At 42.4% G+C, this 11173-nt stretch overlaps 1 protein-coding gene across 1 annotated transcript; it reads left to right on the forward strand.

Moving 5' to 3' along the window:
- The first annotated feature begins 325 nt into the window (after positions 1–325).
- On the forward strand, positions 326–5279 carry zfp36l1a (zinc finger protein 36, C3H type-like 1a). The gene is made up of 2 exons (XM_069661865.1): positions 326–507; positions 2081–5279. The coding sequence occupies exons 1-2, from the start codon at positions 457–459 to the stop codon at positions 3143–3145; spliced, it is 1116 nt and encodes a 371-aa protein (XP_069517966.1). The 5' UTR covers positions 326–456; the 3' UTR covers positions 3146–5279.
- Positions 5280–11173: the final 5894 nt, after the last annotated feature.

Raw genomic sequence — 11173 nt, forward strand, 5'->3', positions numbered from 1 at the left:
ACATGTACATGTATCATAAGGTTAATAAGTAACTTTTTATGTGTAACCCAATGTCTCTACTTTCCATCTAACTGTATACATTAGAGATAAAAGAAAACTGGGCTGTTTTTCACTGCTCAGGAGTATAAATGTCTGTTTAGTATTCATACTGCGTGCAACAGTGTAGTAATCTCAAACAACTGACAAACTACTGCAAGTTTGTCCCCGCAGAAGAGGAAGGTTTTAAAAAAAAACTTTAACTGAAAGTGAACGCCCAGCGCTCGAGGCTCCTCCTGCAAAAGGATTATAAAGCAAATGTCGGGGCTGGTGTAGGGCAGAGGGGGAGTTCTGCTGGGTCAAAAAATACACAGGAACTGCAAATCAGAAACTCAGCAGACCTGCGCAACTTTCTAACAGGCAGTTTGTTTTTTTTTATTTTTATTAACAACTTTTGAGTTCAATCCGGTCGCTGCAAAGATGACCACAGCCGTGGTGTCGCCTTTCTTCGACTTCGAAGTTATGAACAAGGTAGCTTTCAAAACTTTTCCTCCTCTTTCTGTCGTCTCCTCTGAGCTCTTGTTGGCCTGTTAGCAGCGCTGTGTTAGCCGCTGTGGAGGAATGAAGGGCTGCATGCCCGCGGCCCTCTCCGCCGTGACGCCTTGTAGTTTGGAGCCTGTTTTTTTGTTTTGCTGTTTTGATTTGTTTGCTCTTTTTGTCTGTTTTGTTGTCTAAAAGTCGTCGTAGGCGTTGTTTGTCTTAAACTGAGCTGTGCAAAAGTGAGCCGAAGCCTGGCGGTAACTTTACTTTAAACAAAACAGTCGTTGAAATCGCAAACTTTGGCTTTTACATATTCAACATGTGTCAGCTAACTTATTTTCATAGTTTTGCGTGCAAGTTAACAGTTTTTCTGTTAACTTGTCATAATTTGTTTAACGAGGGCAGTTTTGCGTACCAGTTACGGTGCAGTGTCGAACGTTCTATTCTGCTAAGTTGTCACATTTCGTTTAATGAGGGCAGTTTTGCGCCACTTTTAATGCTCCTCACAAAGCAGCCACATGCTCGCTAATCATTGACAAGGCTCGTCTAGTTTCTACCAACTACTGCTCCTAGTGTTGTGACGTTCGCTAACGATCTGATCCTTGTGAACGGCTCTTTGGTGTGAAGGTTGGTAATGGAGTCATAGGTGAGGGCTGTTGTTTTTCTACAGTTGTATCCAAATATCACTGCCTGCCCTAGAGTCAGTCCTCTTTATGCCGAATTACTGCTTTTTTCAACTCTGTTATACGAGGACATGTGCAGCGGAATCATGTCGCCACAACATAGTGCCGCCAAATTTGGATGTTTTTGTTGACATCTCTGTAGTCATACAGAGTTGTATCATAAATTATTGGTAAATCTTCTTTTGAACGGCTCGCGGAAAGCAAAGGAGCCATAAGATCCGGCCCCCTTCAAAGAGCTGAAATTCCCGATACTAATTGCTCCTACAAAACTGCCTCTTCGATAATGGTGTTTTAAGCTGAATATTTTGGGGGGAAACAGTTTTTTTTCTCAAGTTCCTAACGGCTCTAACGGTTAGTTAACATCACAGCTCTGTTTTTGTTCGCATACGTTTAGATGTTTTCAGTGTCAGATTTCTTGTAAAACAGTGCTTCCTCCCCTTCATGGTTGATTTTACTCTGTGGTAGCTTTTATACTCATGTAAATCAGTGACTAACCAGCCATCTCCTCTAGTTTGGAAGTGTATTGAAAAGCGGATCAGTTTTCTCTTGTAATTCAGCAGGATGCGTGGCCACTTTCATTATCTTTCAAATGATGCAGCCTCTTTGTAGCCACTAGCAGCCCTGTGGCCTCTTCATGTGCTGCTGCTCCATTTACTAAACAGGCACACATTCCTCACCAGGGCAACTTGCCAAACCAGCTGCTGTTCTATAGGCCTGTATCCGCTTATGTAGTCAGAGCCAAAAAGAACACAGTCATGCAAGAGGAGGCTGGGGATCTTTCTCTCTCTGGCCCACCAGCTCTCTTTAATATCAGAAACATATTGACCGTGAGTCTTAGTGAATGCTTTTTCTAATGAACTGTATTCTTTGTGTCTCTGCAGAACAAACTGATCAGCTTCAACAACAACCTGGGTGCCCCCCATCCCATGTCTGTCCCTTGCACTGGCACCAACGTGCCCCTCTCCAGCCCCGCCGGAGCCCTGCTGGACAGGAAGGCGGTGGGATCTCCCTCAGTGGGAGGCGTGTACCAGCGGCGGCACTCTGTCAGCAGCACAAAGTTCAGCCAGAACCAGTTTCTGAACAGCCTGAAGGCAGCGGACCACTCCTCACTCATCTCAGGGGTTGGCAATGCCAGCAACAACAAGGAGAACCGCCTGCGAGACCGCTCCTTCTCTGAGACGGGCGAGAGGCTCCTCAACAAGTGCCTGGGCCCCGCCAGCCCCACCAGCGGCAGCAGCCAGGTGAACTCCAGCCGCTACAAGACGGAGCTGTGCAGGCCCTTCGAGGAGAACGGCTCCTGCAAGTATGGCGACAAATGCCAGTTTGCTCACGGAATCCATGAACTGCGCAGCCTGAGCCGCCACCCCAAATACAAAACTGAGCTGTGCCGCACCTTCCACACCATCGGATTCTGCCCCTATGGGCCTCGCTGCCATTTCATCCACAATGCAGAAGAGCGCCGCGGACCGCCCCAGCAGTCCTCCCCTCTTAACTCTTCCAACAAGATGGAGAGGCCTCGACTGCAGCACAGCTACAGCTTTGCAGGCTTCTCCAGCTCAGCTGGGCTGAGAGACAGCCCCACCTCCGTCACCCCTCCACCCATGTTCTTCCCTGATGAGGTCCCCGACTGGCCCAGCAGTAACCCCTTCACCTACTCCAGCCAGGAGCTGGCCAACCTGTTTGGGCCCAGCCTCAGTGCAGGTCCTGTAGGCACAGAGCCCAACACCCCTGCACCTCCCTCTCCAACAAGCACGCCTTACTATTTCAGACCCATGTTGGAGTCCCCTCAGATGTTCGAGTCTCCATCCAGCCCTCCTGACTCGCTGTCAGACCAAGAGGGCTACCAGAGCAGCTCTGGAGGCAGCCTGAGCGGCTCTGAGTCCCCCACGCTGGACACTACCCGCCGCCTTCCCATCTTCAGCCGCCTCTCCATCTCTGACGATTAAACCGCACGCTTCCACCAGTGACTTTAAGTTCGATGACACAAAGAGAACACGGCACTCCCCTCTACCTCTGCCCTTTTCCTACGCTTCCCTGTCTTCCCTTACACAAGACACCGTGTTAGTTCCTCGTTAGCATTGTAAGGATGTAGTCACTTAAGGGAACTCTGTCAACTCAAATGATCATTTCATCCCTGCCAATCCGCACAGCAAGTTAAAAAAACGTACCCTGCCATGTGTCATAGTGCCAAAAAAGGAGAGGAAATTGAACAATGAAAATCATGAGAACAAGAATTGACTGTTATGCCAGGTGCCACTTGTTATTTTTTTCTTTCTTCTTCTTCATTTGTTCTTGAATGTGTAGCAGCACAAGTGGCCTTGGAAAGGGGAGTGCATTGCACTAGCCCCCCAACCCTGCTCCCTCCCTCCCTCTTTCGCCTTCCCTCCCTCCCTGACGATACCACTTCCCCTGAGCTAGCTAGAGGGTGCTCACTAACGTAACTGTAGATCTACCGCAGCCGTTTTTACAGACTGAGTTAAGACAAAATGGAAAAAAAATAAAGACCCTGAAAAGATATGAATAGTTTTTAAAAAAGAAAAAAGTGCCTGGGGCGGTTTCTGCATGTGTTTAGGGTGAATGGACTACTGTTTGTTTTTGGTTCTTTCTCATTTACCCCCCCTCCACCCCCCTTGTCACGGTTCTTCTCAAGCCCCGTCTTATGTAATTGTGGACTGGGTGAGTCTGCAGGAAGGACTTTGAACTGGAAGTTGGTTATGTTCCCCCTCCTCCTGTTGCTGGTCACTGGCTCTTTTTTTGGGAAGGAAGTCTTGATATCAAACTGATCATTAAACCTGTAAGACTTTGTCCCGCCTCTCACCCCCTGCCTCCCCCCTTCATCCCCACCGATCTGGGGAATTCCAGCATTCCCATGGTGCAGTTGTACATCCTGCGACTTGACGAGATCGGATCTCCAAGCTATCTTACTTTACTTCTCCCCCACTTTAGAACATGCTCCGAGGAGCACTCTGTACTCATTACATCCCTTTTTTTTTTGCTTCTTTATTTGATAATTATTTTTTATTAATGTTATTATTACGGTTATTATTGTTTGAAAAAACTTTCCAGACAGAAGGTTTGCTTGTCACTGCTTATTTAACTTATCAGAACATATTTATTGGTGATCATATGCATTTTTTGTTAATTTTGTTTTGTATTTATCTGGATAATGAACAATAGAATATATTTTCTTTTATGTTAAATTATGATCTTCCATATTAATCTAAAGATTGTGAAGACGTTTTTGTCAGTTTTCCTTTTTTCACAGTTTAATATATTGTACTTCAATGACTTTTGTTCTGCAACTACACTTTGTCAAAATGAAACTTAATTTAAAGCAAAAAAAAATGCAAAAAAAGACGTTTTGCGTTTTGATTATTTATTGTACTTTTTTTTTCTTACTCCCTCTTATTGGACTGCAATTCCATCTAAACTAGATTTGCTTGTATCATTCCTGACGTTCTCCCCTTCACATTTTACGAATAATCCGACAGTAACAGTAGCTAACTGTTATTACATATACTCTTGGGTTGATGGTGGAAGTAAAGGGGCGCTAAAACGACCTCTCACATCACTGGTTTAGGAGAGTCTCCAAGTTAGAAGACTGGTTCATGTTGAAATGTCTTCTGTCAGTTATGTTCTTACACCCAGTCTATTAATACAAGCAATAGCTGTGACCAAATGGGTTGAGGAAAGTTTATTTTGTCTCTTATTTTAATTTGATTGGATGCTTGATGCACTTGCTTGGCCCCCCCCTCTCGACCATTGGAAGTGCCTCGTTGAATACATTCCAGGTAGCTAAGGCTTCTCTGCCTTTTATATTTGATAATGGAGGACAATTAATTTTTTAAAAAGTCACTTGTTCTGTGTTGCCTTCACGTTTTTTTGTTTTTTTGGAAGAGGTGAGCAGATTTTGACACAAAGAAAGTAAAACAGTTGAATGTATTTTTTCAGCCATGTTTTTTTTTTTTCACTACAGTAATTTCTGTGAGTTTATATGAAAACCTGTTTTGTTTTTTTTCCTCTTTTGTAAGTATTGATTGCAGTTAAGTCAATAAACCCCATATTTTTGGAAAAGTTAAACTGTGTTATGAGTTCTGTACAATCAAGATTTAAATGCTCCTACACCCTAATGCACTTTGACACAATTTACATGCATTATGCTACAAACATACGTTACATAATAGGGTTAAAATCAAGTCTTTCTGAATCTATGCAATGAAGATTAAGTTTCAAATGCCTAATGCATAACTTATACACGGCTCCAACTTTAAATCCGACACATGGATGGCATTAACATTTGCATAACACAGGCCTGAAGGGAATTAAAGCAGCTGTGGCGAAGCTTCAAATCAGATTTTCAAAATAAGGCACGCCCCATAAATCCACTTCCAACTTTTAATACAGAACTTGCCTTAAAATCATCACGTTTTAAGGTTTTCTCAGTATCAAAGTCATACAGTGATAGTTGCCCTTACACACATGAGCACATTGCTTACGGGAACAACCAATAGCTTATTCGGCATACTTTAAATCTTGCAAATGGGCTAATATGTAACCAAAAACAGGTAAAAATAAACAAAAGGCTAAAGTTGTAGCCCACAGCTAACTGACTCCATGACAACATAATACTTCACTGTCAACCTTTGAAAACCCCTGCTTTATATAAAGAAACAAATTATGTGTATGTTTTTAATTTAGAGGTAAAATCATACGAGGGAGGAAATGGGAAACAGAACTGTCTCTGCTGCTCTGTGCTGGATGCAGAACTAAAGGGAGTTTCACTGTGGTGGAAGTTGATTGGTGAACTGCACAGAGAGCAGTCAGGGGTATTGACCTGGGGATGATCAAACTCTTGATCGAGCAGGTTTGGTTACGCAAAGACATGACACTAACTGGTTTCATCACAAATATTGATCATGGGAGGCTGTAACCGTAACATTTCCAAGAATCAAAAAAGAGTGATTTGCTGAGGTTATCGCTGATCAATGATCCTAAGGTTACATGTAAGCTGATCGATATGTGTGAGGATATTCCTGGTAAGTACGGGATAAACAATTAAGTCACAGATTGCTTAGCTGATATGATAATGAAAATATAAAGCATGGGATATTTTTACACAGATAAATAAATGCAGATAATCCCGATTTCACCATTTAAACAAGCAGAGTGGTATTTCATTTCAATAACAACACACTGCAGCTTCCCCTCAATTCGCTCCACTCAACATCCACACTGCTTCTGCTTTTGCTCGCTCCACGGACGCTTCCGTCTGTCCGTGTTTGTGTTCTCTCAGATTGCAAAAACGAGCCGGAACAGGAACTCCCTTCCCCTCCATACATACAATGGTGGGTGCTGACCCGTCACAGCTGACCCGTGGAGGCCTCCTTGTTGCTTTATCCCAGAGAACCTGGGCCTGGAAGATCCTTGTCTTGTTCCTCGACTCCCCCTCAGCCCCAGCCCCGTCTTTGAACAAGCTGTGTGCCTGCTGAGAGCCTGATTTTACTTTATGTTTCACTTCCCTTACTTGGAATACAACCTACCAAGCATTGCCTTCTTAATATGACCAGTGCCTTTAAGAGTCCTTTAAAGTTATGCTTTAATGTTAAAAATCTAGACAACAAACTGGAAAGTATTTGTGATATACCACATATAAAATCCATAAGAAACCATTAATGCAACAGCAGCATGTTTGAGTTAAACTAAGAACAAATCCAGAGCCAAAAAAAGGCCAGTTTCTGTGAACCCAGCAAAGAGCATATAAGGATGTTCTGTTAGGGTCAGGGCTAGGGTCATAGAGACCACAGGCCCTCTTTTACTCAAACTCATACTTAACATCATTTTATCACCTTTGAAATTTATGACTGTTATGAGAAGTTCCTACAAACATGACATATTTCAGGGGTCGGCTACAGAGAGTGCTTTTGTTTGGGTTCTCAGAAAACCCTGCTATAAAATATGGGTTAGACCTCAAACATCAGTAACATCCATATAAAGTGTAACATAAAGCGCATTTCGTTGTCCTTATGAGACTTTTTGGCAAACAAAATTGATGGTATTTGTTCATGCATGGGCCATATAACATATCAAAAGAAAAAAATCTCCTTTTTTGGTGGTATAAACAAACTTTATGGTCATATTTTTGTGGCAAATCCTGAGATTTCTAATAAAATCTGCATTGTCGTTTTTCGTTAAGCTCAGAAGAAAAGAAAAACACATCAAAAGTTCTAAACCAGGTGAGCATGACTCGTGTGTACCTTCCTGTCTTGCTTCACCCTTTTAGAAGAACTTAATCTGCATGCAGAATGAGGGACATGAAAGAGGGCTGCTTCCTGTTTGTGCGGTGTGTGTATAGAGGCACCTTGAGTCGAAGTACCAGGAAGTGGGTTTGTGTAGCTCCAGCAGCAGGTCTCAGGGTGGCGAAGGGAGGGGGTCGCCTGCTCTTTGATCTGTAGCAACAAAAAAAAGATGACATAAAAAAACCTTCCATTACTTCATCACGTTTTGAAGCAGGTTACTTTCCAACATGGAAACAGTACAGTGACACGGATAAAGTTTGTGGTTCTTTCACTGCTTCCTGCACAACAGGATAAAACAGGTGTGAACCCAATCTTCATTCACCTTTAACCCGCACGGTTGAGCAAGAGAATGTGGCGGCATGTACACTTTGTAATTGTGTTATCAGAGGCAGGTTTACCTCTTTGTTTGAGAAAGAGGTGAGCAAACAGAGCTGGATGTGCTAACTGTGCTATTTCCCTTATCTGCACTCCCAGCTGAGAGCCGGGTAACTGCAGCCCTCTCTGTGCATGCACATGTGCATGTTTCTGCATCCCTGCAGAGTGACAGGTGATGTGGGAGGGATAATTAATCACCAAACAAGGGCTGAGGTCAACACTGAGTGATGAGGTTGGGTTAGAGGCTATTCAGAGGCAGCTTTGTCTGTAGAAATCAGAGAGAGCATGTTTGACCTCCTTTAGACACACATACCAGAGCTCACAAACCTACATTAGAAACATCCAAGCAAGTGAAAGATGCACTTTTAATGTCAGTGGAAGGATTAAATGTTCTTCCATGGAGTGAAAACCATCAGGCAGTGGTTAGCACATAAGCCCAAGTGGAACAAAAGTACATGCTTGTCAACTCAAGGCAACAGTTTGACATTTCTGGCAGAGTTAGATGAGAAGATTGATACAGTTCTCATGACTGTTGGGTAAATATGAGGATACAGCTTAGCTTAGGTTAGCACAAACCATGGAAACAGATGGAAACTGCTAGCATGGCTCTGTCCAAAAGTAACAAAAATCCATCTACCAGCACCTCTAGAGCTTACTTATTAACATGTTCTATCTTTACAGTTTGATCTGTGAAAAACCCCAGCAGTTGGTTAGCTTAGCTTAGCACAAACCAAGAAAACAGATGGAAACTGCTAGCATGGCTCTGTCCGAAAGTAACAAAAATCCATCTACCAGCACCTCTAGAGCTCAGGTATTAACATGTTCTACTTTACTGTTTATCTGTGAAAACCCCCAGCAGCTGGTTAGCTTAGCTTAGCATTAAACATTAAAACAGATGGAAACTGCTAGCATGGCTCTCTCAGAAAGTGACAAAATCCATCTACCAGCACCTCTAGAACTCACTTATTAACATGTTCTATCTTTACTGTTTGATCTGTGAAACCCCCCAGCAGCTGGTTAGCTTAGCTTAGCTTAGCTTAGCACTAAACATTAAAACAGATGGAAACTGCTAGCATGGCTCTGTCCGAAAGTGACAAAATCCATCTACCAGCACCTCTAGAGCTCACTTATTAACATGTTCTATCTTTACTGTTTGATCTGTGAAAAACCCCAGCAGCTGGTTAGCTTAGCTTAGCATTAAACATTAAAACAGATAGAAACTGCTAGCATGGCTCTGTCCGAAAGTGACAAAAATCCATCTACCAGCACCTCTAGATCTCACTTATTAACATGTTCTATCTTTACTGTTTGATCTGTGAAGAACCCCAGCAGCTGGTTAGCTTAGCTTAGCATTAAACATTAAAACAGATGGAAACTGCTAGCATGGCTCTCTCAGAAAGTAACCAAAATCCAACTACCAGCACCTCTAGAGCTCACTTATTAACATGTTCTATCTTTACTGTTTGATCTGTGAAAAACCCCAGCAGTTGGTTAGCTTAGCTTAGCATTAAACATTAAAACAGATGGAAACTGCTAGCATGGCTCTCTCAGAAAGTAACAAAATCCATCTACCAGCACCTCTAGAGCTCACTTATTAACATGTTCTATCTTTACTGTTTGATCTGTGAAAACCCCCAGCAGCTGGTTAGCTTAGCTTAGCTTAGCTTAGCACTAAACATTAAAACAGATGGAAACTGCTAGCATGGCTCTGTCCGAAAGTAACAAAAATCCATCTACCAGCACCTCTAGAGCTCAGGTATTAACATGTTCTACTTTACTGTTTGATCTGTGAAAACCCCCAGCAGCTGGTTAGCTTAGCTTAGCATTAAACATTAAAACAGATGGAAACTGCTAGCATGGCTCTCTCAGAAAGTAACCAAAATCCAACTACCAGCACCTCTAGAGCTCACCTATTAACATGTTCTATCTTTACTGTTTGATCTGTGAAAAACCCCAGCAGTTGGTTAGCTTAGCTTAGCACAAACCATGACAACAGATGGAAACTGCTAGCATGGCTCTCTCAGAAAGTAACCAAAATCCAACTACCAGCACCTCTAGAGCTCACTTATTAACATGTTCTATCTTTACTGTTTGATCTGTGAAAAACCCCAGCAGTTGGTTAGCTTAGCTTAGCATTAAACATTAAAACAGATGGAAACTGCTAGCATGGCTCTCTCAGAAAGTAACAAAATCCATCTACCAGCGCCTCTAGAGCTCACTTATTAACATGTTCTATCTTTACTGTTTGATCTGTGAAAAACCCCAGCAGCTAGTTAGCTTAGCTTAGCATTAAACATTAAAACAGATGGAAACTGCTAGCATGGCTCTGTCCGAAAGTGACAAAATTCCATCTACCAGCATAATCACCAATAAAGCATTTGTTCATATTTAATATTTTAAACAAAACCTGTTCCTAGTCTTTATGCTAGGCTAACCTAAGCTAACCTGCTGCTGGCTTTAGCTAATTTTGTTCCGTACAGACAGAGTAGTATTAGTCTTTTTGACACTCATAGACTATTTGCAAAAGACAAAGTAAATAAGTACACTTCCCAACGTGTTAGTGTCTTCTGTCCCCTGAACAACGTATTGAATAGAAAAGTAGAACACTACACATAATACTACAAACAGTTCGTAGAGTCTGTGTTTGCTGTCCTGGACCACACAAGCAGACATCCATGTGTAGTTATGATGACACGTTTGTTTTCAAAAACAGCCTGCTGAGTCAAATGTTAAGCTGTGACAAATCAACTATGACAATGAGGAATGAGTCGGCATTACTGACATTTAGCATGATTTAGGGTTTTCTTACTGGCACATATGATCACTTTGCAGGTATGGGATAGCGTCTTGCTCTCAAACCTTTGACCTCACCGTTTAAGGACAAAACTCTACTGCTTCTAAAGGGCCGTCTTGCTTTGTCATAGTGAAAGTACACCTTTATCTTCTCTGTCTTTTATCTCTGCTCTGTGTTTGATTTGTCCTTGGCTTCACAGGGGGGATTGAGGGGAGTTATGGTCTTGTTTTGCCATATATTAAAATCCTTAACTTAATTATGGGGATGTGTTTTATAATTTGTGCTAACAAGGGGCCTTCTCATCCCGTCACTAATCCCTTCCTGACTATTATCAGCATGTGGTGTATATATTCACTCTTTGGGAAGTCTACCCTTTGAATACAAAACAACACAGATAACTGACTTTGAGAAGAGAAAGTGTAATACCTAACGACTGCAATCTTTTGATCTACAAGTATTGCATTGTAGTTAGTGTGCAGTGACTGTCTCGTTATGACATTGTACTATTT

Source organism: Semicossyphus pulcher, unplaced genomic scaffold (genome assembly GCF_022749685.1).
Source record: "Semicossyphus pulcher isolate SPU_LCO1_2020_fin unplaced genomic scaffold, fSemPul1.0.p SCAF_14, whole genome shotgun sequence".
Taxonomy (NCBI): domain Eukaryota; kingdom Metazoa; phylum Chordata; class Actinopteri; order Labriformes; family Labridae; genus Semicossyphus; species Semicossyphus pulcher.

Coding starts and splice junctions, on each gene's coding strand:
- zfp36l1a (XM_069661865.1), top strand. CDS start 457: ATGACCACAGCCGTGGTGTCGCCTTTCTTCGACTTCGAAGTTATGAAC. Junction 508..2,080: donor ACTTCGAAGTTATGAACAAG/GTAGCTTTCAAA, acceptor GTGTCTCTGCAG/AACAAACTGATCAGCTTCAA.